General features: G+C 40.4%; 1 protein-coding gene across 3 annotated transcripts in view; it reads right to left on the reverse strand.

Moving 5' to 3' along the window:
* CPNE4 (copine 4) overlaps positions 1-20,885 on the reverse strand; it is a 241,987-nt gene that overhangs the window by 19,413 nt on the left and 201,689 nt on the right. For all 3 annotated transcript variants that reach the window (XM_063325304.1, XM_063325305.1, XM_063325303.1), the window contains exons 11-12: positions 20,719-20,852; positions 4,152-4,206 (exon numbers count right to left, since the gene is read on the reverse strand). In XM_063325304.1, coding sequence (XP_063181374.1) covers positions 4,152-4,206; positions 20,719-20,852 — 189 coding nt within the window. The remainder of the gene's footprint in view (positions 1-4,151; positions 4,207-20,718; positions 20,853-20,885) is intronic.

The following is a 20,885-nucleotide window of genomic DNA, read 5'->3' on the forward strand; positions in this document are numbered from 1 at the left end:
GAATAACCAGCAATGTTCTGCAAGTTTCATGTGTCAGAAACTCAAGTGGGGAATACTGCTCTCAGAGGTTTACTTAGATCAAGGAGCAGGGTGAGGTATTCGTCAGGGTATGGGGGGAAAAAGGTCATATTGCTGAATATTGGATGAAAGATCTCTAGACTGATGAGGAATGTTATATATGGCATGTCTTGCTTCCTTCACTCCCACAGGTTCCTTATGCCACTAAGAAACTACTGTTTTTCTGCTAACAGCTGAAGTGTTTCATTTGGAGCTGAAATGAGGGAAAATAAAGTCAGCATAACATAGCGGTGTGCTGTTGAAATGGAAATTCTGTAGAAAGCATATATAAAAACATGTTTTTAAAGGGTTCACCCTCAAGAGATTCATGAAGAGCCTACAGAGGTGGATACTGCCATTGTTCTGAAGTGCTAATGTAAATTGGGGGATGTATTTTTCCATGGGGAATAATAGTTGGCATAGCAAACATTGCTTTTCTTATAGAATGCAGAAGGATGTGAGGAAACTGGAATCTCACTAAACAGAGAGGTGGATACTGCCCTCCAATACCCATCCCCGGCTACTGTCAGGAGCGCAAGTCAATGTGAAACCATGGCACTGGTTTGATGTAACACCACAAATGGACACCTTCCTCTCGTGGTCTAGCGCACCAAGGAAACCTTGGCAAAAAGATTTAAAGCTTCTGGCCAGCCTGAAAGCAGCAGCCTCCAGCTGGTCCTAAATAGCAATGGATACTTGTTACCATTGATTCATGCTGAATATTGAGTTACAGGCCTCATTTTTGTACAGGCTGTGACCAAGCATGACGTAAATTAGACCTGAATCCACTGGATCCACTTACTTTGCCTATTGTTTTTATCAAACTGCTTACCTGCCGTCTTCCCTCACTATGTTATTGCCATTCATATGGTGGTCAGCTTTCATTTAGACTTTTAAGGACGCTATATTATTTTAGCTGTGTGGAGGCTCTCATGATTACTTAGAAACCCTTGGCAGTGGGAGTAATTTCTTCCAGAGCTCTAGCAAATTGTTGTCTACTGGAAGAAATAAAAGGGCAGCTGCTGGTGTGCAGAGACCAACGTGCTACGAGCAGGTTAGACCATCTTATTAGGACTGCAGACTTGAAAGCAGGCACTCTAAATTAAAATGAAAAGCTGTTTTATCCATGTGATGGGGCCAGAACTTAGAAGTTCTTGTAATGATTCAACCTAAATTTGAAGATGTGAATTATGACAGGTATGACACCGCTATTCTTTAATAAAACAAAAGATATGTATGACTTGTAATACCTTTGACTGAAAGCATCAAAAGAACATTTGAATAGCATGAGATCTGCAGTGGCATCTATAGTGTTACCATATTTTTGCAGCAGAAGATAAGAACTTAGGGGAGACAAGTTGGGAGGACTTTTGTCTACAGTCTTTTATATCAGTTTTTTTACTGTTTCCTATGCATCTTGGCTACGTTCCACATGAAACAGTAATCATTGTTGGCTTTAAATTAACTTTATGATACCAGTGTAGACTAAATTACTGAAGTACTTTCAGATTTATTGGCCTTGACTTATTAATGCATCATGATGAGGCTGACTCTTCACTCTCTTAAATGGTGTACCTTTCAATTTAGAAGTGCAGCCAAAGCCAACCAGGGACTTTAAAATGTTGATATGGGTTATTTTAAGAAGGCAGATACTTGTATGGACTGTGTAGAGTATCACAGGGAGGGACTGAACAATAGCACAGATGACAGTTAATTCCTAATCCAGTTCCAGTTGGATGTGCCCATGATAGACACCAAGCTAATTATTTGTCCCCATCTGTTGCACAGAAGGACTACTCCCCCTGCAACGTTGTTCTTCTCTTCTTCAAAGTTTTATTACATTGGTAAACTGATATGTAATTTTGTCTTTGTCATTTTCTGTCACAATTTTCCATAGTGGAGACTAAAGATGTTTTTCTGGCCCTCACTTGTGTCTGTTTACTTTGGGACTTGTTTTGTTTACTCACATATTTGTAATCCACAAGCAAGTACCCCTGTCTTCTTAAGTATACCCTTACTTTTCCTGAACTTCTCAAAATCTGAAGGTCTGATTCATCCATTTTCTTGCTTTGAGGTTAGTAACATATGGACTCTTCAAGGCAGCTCGTGCTATTGAGCAAGACCCTTTATCCGTGCATGGGCTACTAAGTTCAACGCAAGTCGCTGACTTTCTTAAGAGTACTTGTCAGGAAATTATCCAAACGCCAGTTCTGCCAAAGCAGAAGATCAATTGGTGTTGGTGATTATAGGAATACCTGGTTTCCTAGTCCCCCTGAAATCACTTTCTGGCAAGATGTGTTTTTCAGCTGACACCTGAGATGTGCTCTCACAATCAGGTAAAGAGGCTGTTTGTTGCTTGGAACTAACAAAACTGGTATGTTGCCAATATGCTTGTGTGACCTGAGACATCAATGCCACCAGATGATTATTTTGGCTGAGAAAGAAGCAGTCCTGTGCTGTGAATTTTGCTCTACTGCCATCACCAGCAAACCAGTGAAAATATTTCAGCCGGCATAGTAATATCTTCCGTCCAGCAGTCCTTAGATAAGTATGGCTCTCTGCAGCTGAAGGAATTGCAAGTTTTCCCCCATGCAGTGATGGTCACCTTGGAAATGATGGAACAACCAGCCCTTGTCACACCACCAGGTTGGTACCTTTGTTTAGGACAATCACAATAGTACATGGCATTGTCAATGATGGCTAGTAATGGGCTTGAAAGAGCAGTCTGGTTGTGGTGCATAGTCCAGCTCATCCAGTCAACACTGCTATACAGCCATGGGTAAAGACACACATATTGGTGGCAAAGGGATGGACATTTGAGGAGTACCTACTGTGTCTCACTAACATGTTTGGTGGTAGAGGCTGCTCAGTATGTTAATTCTCCAAAACACTCCTCCTGATATAGCAGAGATGGTTGTCAGCTGCTGCAGTTGGAACAGATACACAACACACAGATGTTCTGTGTGCATTTACCACATTAAAATCCATATCAAAGTTCTGGAAGCTGTGTCTGATTTTGGAAAAGCATTAACACTAGCGTTACTGTTCAAGAACAAAGCGCTGCAAAAGACCTTGCCAGGCACAGTCCACTTTTTCATAACAGGGCTTTTTAGTTTAGAACACAAAGTTGTTAAGACTTACCTCAGACATCCGTTTGCAAGACATGTATCAAATCTGCTGTTCAACACTATTGTTATTCTTATGCAGGTATCAAACCTACAAGCCGTGAAGAACACACTGGTAGCTTTTTTTTTCATCTGCTGATTCATGCTTTACAATGCTGAGTTGACACATGATCCCTCTCTGCACAGAACTATTCTCACCTGGCCAGCGTTCACCTCCCTACTGCAGCCACAGCTGAGAGACACAACGCAGAGCAGGCGACATGGGGATACTGGATGAAGCTTGCATGATCAGAAGTCCAATGTTGTTCTTTCCCAGATAGTATCTGAGTTGCAGAATCCTCAACTAGTTTTTGCCCACACAACCTCTGCATGTGCAACACAGGATTTGAACTTTTGCCTGTTTCTTCTTAAGCTTTTCTCTGTTGGATGCTCCTTCTTTTACTCCACTGTCACTCCAGCCCTACCAGACTTCTCTCTAGCATGGATACGTGCTGCTATATTTCTCTTCCTGGTATTGAAGATGTCCACCATGACACAGAAATTTGCCACAGAGCGAAACTCTTCTAAGGTCTTTATTTTCAGGAAGATGTTCAATCTCTTCATAATAAAGCATAGACACTAGGTCACTCGCTGAACCACATCTTCCAAAATGGGTTCTGTCAAACCAGAACTTGCAAAGCTTCAAAATATGCTTGGCAAGTGTTGTTCAAAAAATCAATTCTCTTACTGGACTAGCATCCATTAACAAAGCTTTGCCAACACCTTGAAATATTTTGGGTGTAACACAACTGTTTTAAGTCTAACCCTGATTTCTGGTTTCAGTGAGGTATCACTGGGTGAGAAAGCCAGATGAAAGAAAACAAGCAGTAAGAGCTGCTACCCCTAGTCCCTGCCCCGCATTGAACCATTTCTCTCTTATTTTGTGCCTCATGAAACAAGGAAACTAGAAAATGTTATTTATACACCTACTTTGTATTCTGGGGGTATCCTTGCTCCAAATCCAAAGGCTGGGAACATTTTGTCACTGGAAAAAAAAAAAAAAAAAAAAAAGGAGTTCCCACAGAGAAATGCATTTTGTTACAATAAACATTTAAACATTTATTCTGTAAGCATTCATCAAAAAATGCAAAGCAGCACAACAGTCCAGAAATGGCTTTTAGGTTGAGTGTTACATGGCAGACTGGAAGGGTTTCAGATTAGAGATGGAGGGGTGTGTGCTGACCAGATGGGGGAGTGACATGGGAGATTTTTCGGGTGAACCCCTAGTATTTTTGCAAAGTTAAAATCATTTGGAGAATACCGAGGAATCAAGATGTCTTGTACTTCTCCCACAAATGCAATTACAGGTCTGTATTACCCACTCTTTTGCACCACCTGGCTGCAGCATGAGGGTGAGTTGCCTTAACAGCCTGTAACAACGTTTGTGTCGTATAAATACGGATGTGCTCCCCCAGCTCAGAAATGGGTGTAGTGAAGAGATGACTCTATAATTAAAAGTGTTTACAAATTCCTAAAATATGCAAAAGGGGCAGTTTCACACCCCCAAACCTGCAGGTTCTGTAAAGCTTTCCACCCGCATCTTTGGTAGTTCCACTAAAACATGAGGTTATTTTAATTTGGCATAGGTTGACTGATAGCCTAGCAAATGCTGTGGCATGGTCAGTTTGCTTTCAGACACTTTAGTGAGGTTGTTCTACCCCAGTTAGATCTGTAGAGACAAAAATTCCTGATTCAGAGGACCTGGAAACCTCAAGGCTGTTAATACCCTTTCAGAAACGCAGTAATGTCTCACACAGCCCACATGCTGTCAAGCTGCCTCTTCCCAGATGGCAAAGTGGAAAACAACAAGCTGTAAGGAATGTCTCGTCCCTGAGTCAGCAAAGCACTTGATCACACACTTGAGGTTAGCAATTCACCCAAACATATGCTTAACTCAGAACACATCCTGAAGCCCCGCTGAAGTCACTGAACTGTACTCCAGCGCTCTGATGAATCAAACCCCTCATAGGATTGTCCATTCTGCTTTCAGGGCCCTTGGAAAAGTTGAGTTCTTACTATCATTGTTGGCACTTCCAAAATTTCACAAAATTCAGACAATTTTCTTTGTGTAGTTCAAGACATTGCCACTCCAAGTATCAAGTGAATAATTTGCTGCCCAGAGATACGCAAGAAAGAAAATGGCACCTATTAAAGCTGCTGGGCTATTCTGCCTGGCGTAGGCTGTGAAAGGCACCATGGTATTTCTGATACAAGCTAACAGAAAATGGAAGGGTTTAAAAGAAAGCAGAAATAAGTCGTCGTCATCCCCCCGCCCCGAAGTTAGAGCTGCCACCATGAGATAGAGAAATATTTGCCAGCTCATTGGGAAACGGTGATGACTGTCACCTGATGGCTTAGCTCTCATAATGGTTGTTCTGCTACGAAACGTAGTTGCCGCATAAATCTTGGGAGCACAGTTCTGTGTACCATATGTTACACTGTGTGACAATGGATCTTGGAAAGGAAGACTAACATCATTTGCATGGTAATGAAACATTTTTTCCAAGAGATGTCAGAAACGAAGTAGCTGCTGACATTTGATGCTAACCACCTGCTGATAGCCTTCTCTTTGATTAAACACTCCTGGAAGCGGGGAAGCCCTTATAAATAGATGCAGAGAATTCAGGCGCACACTTGGAGGGCAAGAAATAAGAAGCTATTAGAAAAGAATCTGAGGGGAGAAAAAAAATCTTGTTTTACATCAATGATTAAGCATGGTTGGATTAGGAAATCAAACCCTGTGGAGCTGCAAGTTAATTGATTTTGGGCGAGAGCAAAGAAAAACTAAAAAAGAATTTTACTTAGGTAGAACGTAAGTGTCTACGTTCAATAAAGCAATCCAAAAATCTGATGTTGGCAGCAATTACCCAACCTGGGAGATGCCTAAACCCATACAGTGCCTGCATTTGTACTGCAATGTTTCTCGAGTGTAAACAAGAGTAGGCACTCTCGTATCTGCAGCTCCATCTTCTGCTCTGCAGCAATTCAGAGACAGCACTAAGCGATACCTCCAGCCGCCTGGATTCTCCTTCTGGTGGTGAGACTCCCACATTCCCAGTCACAGAGTGGCACAGCCCTCACTGTTACTCTGCACTCAGAATACCTTACCACCACAGTCAGGACACCTGCCTTTATGTCTGAATCTCCCTTTTGAGCAAATGCTAGTTATTGCTACCATTGCCTAGTGGAAGAGTAAAGCTTGATCATGTACACCCTCAAGATGGGGTTCCATGTGGCTGCTTTTTAGAGGGAAATGCGTGAACACTAGAGAGGAGGGGTATCTTGGGGTCCACTCCTGTGCTTAATACTTTCTCTTGCCTCACTCAGAATTCCTCAGGAAGCTCCTTATTTTCTAGAATTTAGGTACACGCCTCTAGAATTCAGGTACATACAAGCTGCTGGGACCAAGGAATTAACTTTCATGTGGTCTCAGAGCTTGATTTTTAAGGTAAGAAGGGAACCTTTTGATTATCCCTTGCATAAAAAGGATAATCATGTTATTTCCTGACCACACTTCAAAATTTGTGGCTGACAGCTTTCAACATAAAGTAAAATTTTAATGTAAGCAATACTTCTCCTCCTGTCAAACAAAACAAGGTGTTTACCTAATATAAAGGTCTCGCTCTTTAGTAAGTATGGAGTTTAATGGCTTAGTGATATTCTACAAAGTAGCCCTCTCTAGTCCTCCCATCCATCCCTCACTTTGTCATATGAGAAAAAAGCCCAGCAGCTGAGCCTGCTGCCCTCATTCTGCTTATCCTGCACTACTGAGACACAGCAGGGAAAAAGTGACCCAGAAGGGCAGCCAAGGATTCTCTCGCTTCCAGGACAAGCCCTTATGGTATAGAGGCGTGACAGAGCTGCTCTACCAGACCCAGGGCTATGACGGCAGCTTGCAGCAGAAAGCAGAGCAGCTTCTCAGCTTCTGGAAGCTATGTCAAGGGTTAGGCCATCCAGGGACTGAATCTACAGTCAGAAAATGAAAACAAGGTTTCCTCCTGCCTCAAGGGTGAATTGCACGCATCAGAGACTCCAGCCTTGTTTCCTAACCTGGCATTTCAGTAGGAAAGGGATCTGCTCTAATGACTTTTCTCCCTTTGTAATTTAAACTCACACACACACACACAAAAGTGAGAACCAGTTTTCTTTTCCTTTGTGTTGCTTGCTCGGGTATTTGGGCTTCATTTATACCAGCAAATAGGCCTGGACCCTGGCTGAAGCACTGGGACGTGACTAGAGATGCGGTCTGTTCGCACCCTCCCTGGCATAGTGCTGGCCCTTGCCAACCAGCAGCCCCCAGAGACATCCAGGGACAGTGCTGGGGACAGCTGTGCTTGAGACTGCTCCCAAATGGCAGTTTGGGTATCACCAGGTTGTGCTGGGAGGAGGAAAGCTGAGATACAAGGGCATGGGCAGTGTCATGTCCTTGGCCTCAGGCCACATCAGGATCTTTGACTTGTTTTGTTTAAACCTAGCCAGAGAGGCCTTGGCACAGGCAAGGAAACTGCCTGCACTGTCCTGCTGGAGACAGATTGCTAAAGGGACAGGAGAGAAACACAGAAGTGGAAAAACAAGCTGGTTCTATAAAACCTGAATTTTACAAAATCAAGTAAGAAAAAGAGGATCGTGGCTTGGTAGAAGCTTTACAAAATTACTCTGTCATGTCTGCTTCACATTTTATAGTGTTCTTTGGTCTTCATAAGTTCCCTTGAAAATTAAAACTTGGTACAAGATCAAAATAAGATCAAAAAAGCAAAAGCATCAGACTTTGACTTTTATACCTGGTTATATAAGGGCCATGAGTGGTCATGCAAGCATAGATGTATATGCTGCTTCTGGTACTTTTTCCAGTCAAACAGGCATATATTACTGAAAGATAGCCAAGACTGAGCAGATCTAGGTTATACCCTAAAGGTAAAATCAGGGAGAGGGTTCAGGTTCAGTGTTCATATTGGCAAATGTAAATTAACGCACACAGAAAGGAATTGTCAGGACTCCAAGACTGCAGTCTTCTAAACAGGTATACAGCCAGTTAGAGAAAAGTCCCTCAGCTACAACATAATACACATCAGAAAATAAATTCTCAAAATATCCCATATTATCCTTTTGGAACATTGCTCAGTTTTAGTCACCCATCCTTCAAGCTATCTAGTGGAAACAGAGGAAGCGCAATGACAAATCAATACGTTAATAGGGGCGGAAAGGAGAGAGCTTTCAGTGAGCTGTACTGCACAGGCAGGAGAAGAGATGAATAGAGGAAACAGTAAGTTTTTGTAAATTAGTAAGTGATACAGTTGATACCTTTTTCTGTTTCACTAGAAAGCCCAGTGTTACTGGAAGTTAAGAAATATGTTTAAAATAAAGATAAGGAGACAAAATAAAGAACATTTTAAAATCTTGTCTCATTAGCCACTGGTGCCCTCTGACATGTAGTATCATTGAAACCTGGAGTTCATCTTTATTCTGAGAAGGATTTGCTATTCCGAGGAGGAGAATTCAGATAAAACTCTTCCACTGGGTGAAAATAATTACTCAGACATTAGAAAGTCTTTTGCAACTTCCTCTGAAGCTGCTGGCATAGACAATGCTGGAGACAGAGCTAGATATTCACCAGCATGGCAACACCTGTATTTGGAAAGGAAAACACGAGCTGCCAGGACTATGTTATCTGAGAATTAGTTGCTTTTTAATATCTAACTTGGGAATCTAAGTTCATAATTGTATGGAGTAAATAAATGTAGGGAAGGAAAAGGCCTAATTCATTCTATACGTCATTTATTCATTCTCAAAGATGAACTTCTAGATAGCTGCTTACACAGGTTGTTTGGGACTCCTTTTACCGGTGCTCATGAAAGCCCTTTGGTTTGTAGCTATAGATGTGCTTACCTTTAAGCTCCTAACGTCAATGCAGCAATTAGTATGGATGCTACTGAACTGACCTTGGAGAGCCCCAGCATGAAAACCTGCTCCCTTTATGCTGGAACAACATAGTAGCACTAATGATGCAGTGAATGGAGGGAAAAGAAGGAAACATGGGGTGGGGGGCCAGGGGGGAAAGAAACACTGAAGACCCATTTTTGGTTTCAAATGACCAAGTATCTTAAATTTACAGCTCTTTGAGATTCTTGCAAGGAATATACCTGACTAGAATCCCCTACAAGCTGTCACTTGTAATTTTGGGTTTGGGTCGAATCAGAGTTATTTTTAAAGTACTATGCTGGATGTAGCACAACCAATTACTGTGCCTTTCATTTTCAATTCCAATCTTAAAAGAATAAACTGTGAATCTGCTCTACATACTTTTCCCAAGATAAAATCAGATATTTTTCCTTTGTTAGAAGTAAGTTTCAAATTGGAAAAATAAAATGGGAGTGTCTGTTACACATGTAATTGAAAAATGGGGGGGGGGGGAGAAGGAAGGGAAGGGGGCAAGGGGAGAGGAAGAGGGAAAAGAGAGAGGGAAAAGGGGAAAGGAAAAGAAAAAGGAGAAAACAACAAATGCCACAAACAAAATAAAGTAATCTCTAAACTCAATTAAAATTGTAATCTTTCATGTTCAGGGAGTGAACTGGAAGAATATGAGCTGAATTAAGTGTTTCTTTTCTAAAGCATATGAATGAATCATGTTCCTGAGTGTATTATTTAGTACTTATCTGAGAAGGGCTTAATGCCAGTAAATTCTGAATCATAACAGCTTACAGGAATTAGCAGCAGTTCCAAAGAAAATACAGAAATCATTTGAAATATTTAAACATTTTCAGTTCCTGCTTTGCAAGCAGAGCTAGGTAAATAAAGGACATGATCTGTATGATTGAATAGGGCTAAATAAAACCATTGAAGTGGAAGGGACCAAAGCCCATTCACTTCACCCTTCGCAGTCTTGCACAGCCACCTGCGCTCCTCCAGGATGGGCCGGGCTGTGGTCCAGTTCTCAGCCTGCCCCAGCCAGAGTCAGAAAGACCGCAAGAGTTCAGCAGCAGCAGTGTTTTCTCCCCCGAATCTGTATTCTTCTCTGGGGGACCGCTCTGCTGTCATATTCACTGTGCAGTTGTGCCTGGTTCAATACAACCACATCTCTGGTTTTGGCCAGGTTACTGCGTGTTTAATCAAATCCGCACTGTACCTAACAAGGCTTGGCATCTAGTCCATAATGCACAGTGATTTTTAACGGACCAGCAGGAATAAACTGATTATCATACTTCTTGGTTACAAAAGAGAGCTGGGAGCACGCAAATCAATGGTAAATCACTGCAACAGCTACATTGTTTGGTCTCTCGCAGATGGAGATGCTACACAATCATGTGCAAAAACCTGACGTTAAAATTTGTTTGCTATCTTTAATTACAGCTCTTAGTCACCTTAGGGGAGCTGGAATCTGCTGAATACTGAGAAATAGATACTGTCGTGTAATTGGGTTTCAAGAATATGAGGGAATGCCTGTCTTACCTGCGAGGGTAATAATTAATGAAGCAGGGGAATACAAATTCCCCGAAGCTAACGACCGAAAGGCATCAACTCACGAAATAACTAACAAAGCTGAATCCAGGTACAATGGATTTAAACTTCCCCTTGTTAACATTAAAAGAATTGCAAAAGAAGCTCTGCAGGGTAAAAATATCAAGTGAACTCATAAATCCCTAGACGCAAAAGGTAAATACCCACAGAAAAAGAAAAGGCATCAGAGCTTGGGGAAGGAGTAGGTTAAGCAAAATGAAATGGCAGTGAGATATGTCACTTGCTAGAAGGATAGCCTAATAAAATGGCATACTCAGGAAGGTGAGACAAAATGTCAAGCTTCCCTGCAAGATGACAAATAAATTGCAATGACCTGATTTATACCTACGTGAACGACCCAATTCAGTAAAATGTACCTTGAAAAAGAAATGGCACTTTGTAACTGGGAATAAACTAGGGAAGGGGATGCTGCAAGAGGCTACGGCAAGTTATATTTCACTTCTTAAGTACAGGCAGTTTCTAGGCAGTCCTATGTCTTTTAAGGGGTTGCATATATGTGCTTGTACCTTCCAAAACCTGAACTCTATGGTGAATTAGCATGTCTGTGGGATCATACATGGAAAACTGCACTATCCCTGAAAAGGTCACTCTCACACACACTGTAAGCTCAGATGTTTAAAACTTGACATGACTTGAAGATGGCTTGACGTGACTTGAAGCCTGCAGGTAGCAGGCTGAATTCCATCACGTAACACGCAGATCATGAAGATCCCCAAACCGAACAGTGGTGGGGCCCAGCCTTCTTCAAACACGAGTGGCGCTTTCAAGTTTTGGGGTTCACTGCACTAAGCAACCACAAGAACAAAAGCTTTGCTATGCATGCACATAATTTTGTCCTTTTTTTACACATTACAGTGGAAAGGGTTGGTCAGAGACCCTCCTCTGCAACAATTTTCTGTCAGAAAATATCTATCTATAAGGGGTGTGCTGGGAAGAGGGGAATACAGGACCGTGTTGGCATATGCATGCAGGGAGGGGCTGGGAGAGGAATTTCTCATAAAATGCTCTCAAGATACAAATGAGCTTTCTAGGATGAGCAGGATAAAACTGTTATAGAGATTATATTGTGATTTAATGTGACCAAATGAGCTGTTGATGTAATTTTACCAAAATCAAAATGACGTTAAGTCAAAACGAAGAACACTGTCAAAACAAGTTAGAGCAAAATTGTAAGTGAAATATACTGATGACTAAACATTCAGCTAGGCACCACTGAATATGCAGGAGGAAATGGGCTACTACCCTCCGTTCATCTGCTGATTTGGAATCTCTGATCAAGGTTAATTTCACAATACTTTGGAGGGGATCGTAAGATAGTAAGTGGAACCTAATTCGCAAGAATTGCCTAGCTTTAACTGACAGCAATTTGACCCACAAACATCCTGTTAAGGTCGACTCAGGTAAAAGGTGTCCACCTTCTGTAAAGGAGGAGACTTGCATGAGAAGATTTAGAACATGGTGTTCATTTATGGACCGACAGGTTTCCAAATGGGAATAATTTGCTTCTCAGCTATATGCTAATATAATGGAGTGGATGACTAGAATAGTTATAACCTTAACAATGCAAGGAGGAAATTCACACTTCTGAAACTGTGGAAGTGGTTGCATTGACTAAAGATGTACCAGATCAGTATCAGATGGCATCAGTGAAATGGCAAGATAAATTGCCATCTCCTTTATTTATGCTTATTTGTTTATTAATACTTATTTATTTACATAGATGTCTGGTCTCTACAGCAGTAGGTGATATGCAATTTCAAGTAAAGTTTGTAGGGTTTTATACTTCAAGTCATTCTCTTCAGAAAGAAATGCTGACAGAGAAATCCCAACGGTACCAGTCTGCACAGTCCCAGAGAAGTGTCAATTACTGCACAGAACAAAGCTCTTCCTCAGAGGAGATTTCAAGCTGAACTGAAAAATAGTAAAGACTGCATAGAAAAGGCCTGTAGAAGGTTCAGGCTGTGATGTATCTACCAGCCGACAGAATGCAGCAGAGGTCTCTGAAAAGCACGTGGAGGAAGCAGTTGTTCTGCTAAGAAACTTGGAAGGGACTGCTCTACTGACATAGGGACTGAGTTCCTGGAAGAAGAGGCAGCGTAAAAAGGGACACGAAGGTGAAAATTTGGTAAGGGAAAAGGCAGAGCTGTAAGAATTGATGGTATCTGCCCAGATAAAGCGCCTGCAGATATATACTTACATATACACACACACACACACAAAAATACGTATGTATGTATGTACACATGCAAAAGAAACTGTTAGGAAGCCACCTTCCTAGGACAGCTGTTGTACTAAACTAACTCTCCTGTACTGATTCTTGGGACAAAGAGTGGTGACTGCTGTGTGGCAGCACTCTGCAAATACGGGTTCTGGAAAGGCAAATACTAAACATGTGTATGTATATATTATGTTATCGTGCCAGCCTAGGTCCTCAACAGTTAAATCCAAGGATTTTTAATCCAGTTTGGTGATTAAAAGTATTTGCTGTTCCTTTTTCCCAGTGCAGATCTAGTCCTGGGTTATCCAAACACTTCAGAATATGTTTACCCACACCTGAGCTTATTGATAAACATAAGCTACAAGTTTTTCTATACAGGTTACTGTTTTTCTATTTTTCTTCTGTTGCACGTCTATGCAAATTTGGTCCTATTAAAGCACTAAATAAAAAGATTCATGTCTTTTCCCCCATGGTTTTTAAACTTGTTTAGATATGCAAATCAGCTTTTTTGCTTAACAGCCTCCAGAAAGGTTGTTTCTGTAATTAAAGTGATAAAGAGAAATGCTTAATAATTAAGCATATTTTTATTTATTGGCCTGCATGGGTAGATTAAATTTTAACATCTATAGCTCTACGTAGGGATTTCATGAAATATTTAATGTCGCATATAGTGCCAGTTATTCTAGGCATGATTCTTTCACGCCAGTTTTAATGAACTACTATTATACTACTATTTCAACCAAAGCAAGTTACTGCTTTTTTCCTTGTGTCTGGAAAAGTGACCTCAAGGTATTTAGCTCAGATCCCTCCAGCCAAGGTAATTCTCTGAGTCTTCATCCACAAACCCAGACATAGCTTCAGGATAAATGACCTGTTACGTAATTCTTGGGGATGAGGCTCTGATTAATAAAGCAGACTGCAAGGTGTAAATTCTGGGATCTCTTTTCGGCTTAAAGCCTCAATCCAAATCACATAATTTAAGTAACTGCTGATCTTTGTATTTATGACCAGTCGCATTGATTTATATATGACTTCCGTAACATGTACTGCATTATTGTCCTCTTTCTCCTCCCTAACCGCCCTCTGCTGGGTACCTCAGGAAATGTGTTTCTGGGACAGATAGACCTTTCATCTGACTTGGTTTGACTGTTCTTAAGTTTTTTCCTTTCTTAGATCTACACTGAAAGGAATGTGCTGGACTGGGAACCCTGGTCTTTTTACTTTCCCCTTTGATTTTTTCCCTTCTTAATTTTCAAGTGAACTTTATTGCATGAGGGAAGGAAGGTTTTATATATGGTTTTCAACCAGAGTGAACGCACCCTAAAATACTGAAGAAGAAATCATAAAGAGGAATTTTTGCTTCTAGTCAGCTACTGCTGCAATTCATTGATTGCAGAAGCTAATGTTGAAACTCAGACTGACTTCAGGACTTACTTATCTTTTGTGGAATGTGGCCCAGTTTTTAAATTTTCACTCTTAAGTATTCTACAGAGCTCTACACATAAATAATTTCTGGACCTTGCAGGAATAATGTACTCTTTGCTCATTAGTGGCCTTTGGGGAGGTTGCTAGACAAGTGTGTTTTACACAAGCAGTTTATTTGTTAGCATATGATCTCAGTGTAAATGCCAGTTTTAAGAAGCTACTTGAGTATTTAGAGTTAAGGAGGTTATTTGCTTAAATGAAAAAGGACATCAGTGTCAGGAAAAAGATAAAATTTATCTTCTGTGTGTTTCAAGGCCTCTTGTAAATAAAAAAAAAAATCTGCATTATCTTTAAGAGTAAATAGAGATTTAAAATAATTAAGAACTACTTTTTGAAATAGATTTTGAATGAAAAGAAAGTGAAGACCAATTTTATGACAACATTTTACAAAACAATGTCGTCAAACACATGGAATCATGAGTTGAGTGCGTAGATCAGAACAGGGATGGCCCATCAAGAATAAGAAGTTCCACAAATATCCAGCGCAACAAATGCTTAGAAGTATTTGACAACATACATCTACCCTTTGTCTTTTTCGAGGTATGAGTATTGATTTGACTACATAAAAAGATGATTCTCACACATGTTTGTGAGCACTTTTTATTAATCCAGCAAAAAACTCTGCATGTATGCACAAATATAAAACTATGTGTAAAAATAAATCATAAGGATCATCCAGGTATATGGGAGACACTGAACATTTGGCTGTGGGGAGAACAATTAACAATAAAGTTCAAATTCAGTAAAACTCATTACTCCATCTTAGTGCCATCTATATTTTGTGTAATACTTCAGTGTTTGCTTGAGTCAGACTGAATTCAATGGGATTAGATAATAAACTCTAGTGTCCCGATGAATCAGAATAGAGGTTTTAATGCAAAGATAAATATTTAATGTAATATAATGAGATTCTTAATAATCAGAAGAGAAAGGAAACCTCCTAACTGCAGAAATCAGATTTCAAACTGAGGAGAAGATTTGGAAGTCCTGCCGTGGGCTTCACTCACAATATCATCATCAAAACCTATAATAATATAAGATCATTTAGGAAGTATTTCAGCCTTTAACATTGTATGCCTGTAACAGCATTCATCCTTACAAACAAGCTATTTACAGTCCCATTCCAGCCCTTTTTCCTTTGCTAGAGACAGCAATCACTGCAGAATGAAAGAAGAGCTACACTCATGGCTAGTTGGTTGTGTTCCAGCATGGTAAAAAAATCAAGATCAAAGGACCAGCCATTTTAATAAACTGTGTGCACTGTTGTTATTGTGACTTATGGCTTTGCTCTGCAGAGAGGGAAGCTATAAAACAGCATAAAAGAGAAATCATTTTTTTTTTACTTCATGGGTAAGTGTTAACCACACAGACACCTGCCATCTATCCTTTGAAAATAACATTCTCTTGAAGGGGTCTCCACCAGGCTCCAAAACAAAATGGTGGCCAAAACAATTGTTCGGAGTTGATGAAGGTTAGAAGTCCTACGCCAGCCATAGTGCATAGAGAGCTATGCATATTTTGCCAACTCATTGTTCAAAACACCTAGAGGGAATATATGCACATTTGGTAGTGATCAACTGATTTTTCAGGATCCCGGCTGGTTGTCAGAAACTGCTTGATTTGATTTCTGATCCAGAGAACTCAATACTGAAATTACTGAGGTAAAGAATAAATATCGAATGATACAGAAGCAGGTCCTTTTAATAACAAACACTTCAGTGCCCAATGATTTTTCATAATTTTCATCTGTTTCTCTATGCTACAAAAAGGTGGAGTAGCCTTGCTCAATTTCAAGGTAAAATTAGACCAGTGATATAATTCTTAATCCAAAAGAAAGCTTATGAAACGTTTAAATGTAAATATATATTTCTCACTTATTGCTTCATGATGTCATCTTTAAACATTCATGAGCCACTTATCTTAAATTCTTCTCCATGAAGCTATCTGCTTATTTTACCAAATATTTACAACAATAAGTTTTTAATGTGTTTTCCCCTTTCCACTATTTCTAACTACATTTTAAAGCCTAGTTCCTTAAAACTAACGAATGTTTCTCCTTCCTTTATGATCCATTGCTTCTGTTGCTTAGCCACTGATTATATCACATATAAACTTTATCTTCTCTCTTATGACAAATGTTGTTATAGCCTGAAACAATTCCACCATATAGATAAAGTATTAAGTCTTTTGTGCAGGTGAACAGCTCTTCTGTTTCCCATACCGTTATCAGATTGGCTTATTCCTACAGGACTGCAGCATTTCTACAGCCAGGATAATAACCAAAGTCTATTTCTCATTCTCTGAATATCGCTGATGAAAGAATGAATCTTATTCTTTCACGCTTAACTACACAGAAGGGTGCTATTCATTTAACTGTTTCAGGAATCTCTGAACCATACAGATAAATGGGCTTTTTGATGAGCAGGGATTATTCCACTGTATCAAGGGATGTGAGGCAGCACTTAATCTGGAGCATTAATTACTTAGGGATACATTATATTAGGCTGATATGTACAGAAACCTAAATTGTGAGATTTGGCTTGATTGACAGAACTAACTAGAGTATATAAAAGAGAACTCTGGATCATGGGTTTAGGAAAGGGAGGTCCTGCTTAAGCAACCTGATCTCTTTCTATGACCATGTGACCTGCCTTCTGGATGTGGGGAAGGCTGTGGACATTGTCTATCTGGACTTTGGTAAGGCCTTTGACACCGTCCCCCACAGCATTCTCCTGGAGAAGCTGGCGAATCATGGCATAGACAAGTGTACTCTTCGCTGGGTTAAAACCTGGCTGGATGGCTGTGCCCAGAGAGTTGTGATTAATGGGGTGAAATCCTCTTGGCGGCCGGTCACCAGCGGTGTCCCTCAGGGCTCAGTTTTGGGGCCAGTTTTGTTTAATATCTTTATCAATGATCTGGATGAGGGCATTGAGTGCATCCTCAGTAAGTTTGCAGATGACACCAAACTAGGTGGGAGTGTTGATCTGCTTGAGGGTAGGAAGGCTCTACAGAGGGACCTGGACAGGCTGGATCGATGGGCCAAGGCCAACTGTATGAGGTTTAATAAGGCCAAGTGCCGGGTCCTGCATTTTGGTCACAACAACCCCGGGCAACGCTACAGGCTTGGGGAAGAGTGGCTGGAAAGCTGCCCGGCAGAAAAGGACCTGGGGGTGCTGGTGGACGGCCAGCTTAACATGAGCCAGCAGTGTGCCCAGGTGGCCAAGAAGGCCAACAGGATTCTGGCTTGTATCAGGAATAGCATGGCCAGCAGGAGCAGGGAAGTGATCGTGCCTCTGTACTCGGCACTGGTGAGGCCTCACCTCAAGTACTGTGTTCAGTTCTGGGCCCCGCTGTGCAAGAGGGACACTGAAGTGCTGGAGCGTGTCCAGAGGAGAGCTACCAGGTGGTGAGGGGTCTGGAGACCAGGTCATATGAGGAGAGGCTGAGGGAGCTGGGCATGTTTAGCTTGGAGGAGGCTGAGGGGAGACCTCATTGCCCTCTACAACTACCTGAAAGGAGGTTGGAGAGAGGTGGGTGTTGGCCTCTTCTCCCAGGTGAACAATGACAGGACCAGAGGAAATGGTCTGAAGCTGTGGTAGGGGAGGTTTAGGTTAGATATTAGGAAGAATTACTTTACTGAAAGAGTGGTCAGGCACTGGAACAGCCTGCCCAGGGAGGTGGTTGAGTCACCATCCCTAGAGGTATTTAAAAAACATCTAGGTTTGGCACTTCAGGGCACGCTCTGAAGGGCAGAGATTGTAGGTTGTTGGGTTTTTTTTGGTTTGTTTTTTTTTTTTTGTGTGTGCGTGTGTGTGTATGGTTGGACTTGATGATCTCAAAGGTCCTTTCCAACCGTGAAGATTCTATGATTCTATGATTTTGAGTGTATTCTCTCTATATATTGCTTGCCAATCCAATTCCTCCCAAATTACAAATAAATTTGGATGTTTCTAATTACAGAAATATTTTAAGTAATAACCATAGGCTTTCTTTTTTTTAATATAAAAAAGCAGTCTTTTGGTATATAAGTGTAGCAAAAGTACTTATTATTCAACAGCTCTGCTATTGGAATCCAAAAACCATTACAATTTATTCCAACTATTCTTTCATTTGATGTAAATACATGCATCCCGAGACCCAAAGAAAATCACTCCATTTTCCTTTGTTTGGCTTGAAATTAGCCAGTTCTGCCTATTTGCAATAATTGATGGGTACAAACTATAAAAGTTCAGGTAAGAGCACTGCCATCTTTGGGGTCTCATATTTTGATCTTACTAAAGACATGCCCCTATGCAAATGGTGAGACTCTGGCTCTAAAAAGCCCTTAGGTTCAGCAGGTCCCTCTCTTTTCACTTCTGGCTGATCTTAATCTGGAAACAGAAATCCTACTCCAGTATTTGAAGCACAACTGAGCTCACTGGAGCAGTTATGGATCTGTGCCACACTTCGAATTTTTACTGAATTTGAATTATTTTTTTTTTAATTGTATATACAGAAGATTTGCTTTATAGGTCATATATGCTCATGCGTCTCAAGGCTGCAACTAAACACAAAAACCCCTCCTATATAGAACCTGTAGATTGTTTTGTGTGCAGATTTGCTTCTCATAATTTCTTTCCTTCTTTAGAGAAATTATAAGTTTTCATTTCCAGTTTGCTGGATTCAAAACATGCAAGTATAAAGAAAAGGTCCTCGCTTGACATTTTGATTGGAAAGCACTGACCGTGTTGAATTAAGTTGCCCACGGGAAGGTATTTATAGTGTCACAACTTGAGAGCATGTATAGGTCAAACACATGCCAGAAAGGTGCCATTTCCCTGGGAAAATAAATTCTGGCTTTTGTTCAGCCCTAGTCCATAGCTCATATAACATTAGTTGTGCTGATTAGCATCAATAGGCATTTTCGGCAGCACAATAGAACTGAATGATGCTGATGATTTCATTTAAAAAATGACTGGCGATTATTTTTTGTACTGATTGGAATATGCTATATTGAGAGAATAATCCTGATTTGGGATTAATATCTCCATAGAGGAGGGACTATGCCACTTAATGATTTCATTTTCTTAAAAAATATACCTTATGTGACAAAAATCAAAAAAATCTGTGTGCATAAACCAGCCCTTTTTACTCCTTCCCTATTTTGAAGTATATTAATCCTCTAAATTATTGCTAGTAATTATTAAATTACTGGATAATCACTGAGGAATTATCAGCTCACTTACAATAAAATATTAATTTTCTCAGACTCATTGCCTAAATTTGACCACCAAATTCTTACAGAAATTGTATCAGGGCAGTATTTTCCTCATTCTTCCTTGAGAAGGCATTTCATTACCATGCAAATGGAAGTGCCTCTGAGCAGGCTAATTGGTATATGCGACATGTAACATGCAAACCACAATACTAAATCACTCCACAATTTATACAGAAAGTATAATTCAGATGTGACTGGAAATACCATTGTTTTTTTGAGATCTAGTATTTACATATGGCAAAGTGGTGGGCGGATGTCTATTACATGTGCAAAGATTAGAAAGAATAATTGTGTAAGATGCTATGTCTCACCAACAAAGAAAGAACATCTAAAGGAAATGCACTTGGTAATTAGATTAATAATGGGCAATTAATTTGATAGAAGCAGGCAGCCTATTTGAAAGCAACAAAGTACATAATGTAATCAAAGCATATTTAGCCCAATTACTTGAATTTGTTTATTTTTTTAAATGCAAGTTGTGTGCACACATTATCACTATCTTTTAATACTTATTTTAGAAGAGACTGTAATATTCAACAGGTCAGGAGAACACTGAAAAAGACCACACATTCACTGCTAAGAACAGACACGGCCACTAAGCAGTTTAGGCAACTACAAATTCAGTTTCCAACACAACATTTGAGGAATGCTCTTCTGCAGGATGGGACAGAACCAGACTCCCAAGTGTATCAGAAAGGATGCTATTAACATCTGCAAAACAGGCTTCAAGTTTAACGCACATGAAAAATCCACTCAAACATGCGATTTTGACATGTGAATACAAACCTGAAACTTAACACACATGTCAGCCAAAGAGCCGAGAACCAGGCCTTTCATTACCATGAAGCTGATCTAAACCCACTCTCAAAAGCGTGCTAAGGTAGACTAATCTTTCTGACGTGCAGTCATTTCTCTTAAGTGACTAAACATGGAGCTACTGCAGCCAGCAGCAGGCAGTCATTGATTTCACGCTGTGAAAACACTTTCTAAAGACAACTCTGTTATCAAATGTGGTTATTTACCTGTCATAGTCTTGGCAAATCTCCCCAACAGCTACCAACGCTTTCAAGTACTCATTGGGTTGATAAGGGTGGATGTAGTGCAGTGAGCAGCTGTTCCTAGGATCGCCATTTGACGCAGTGAAATCTATAGCTACCTGGAAAAGAAGAAAAGTCAATATGTTGTGGAG

This window comes from Chroicocephalus ridibundus, chromosome 2 (genome assembly GCF_963924245.1).
Source record: "Chroicocephalus ridibundus chromosome 2, bChrRid1.1, whole genome shotgun sequence".
NCBI lineage: Eukaryota > Metazoa > Chordata > Aves > Charadriiformes > Laridae > Chroicocephalus > Chroicocephalus ridibundus.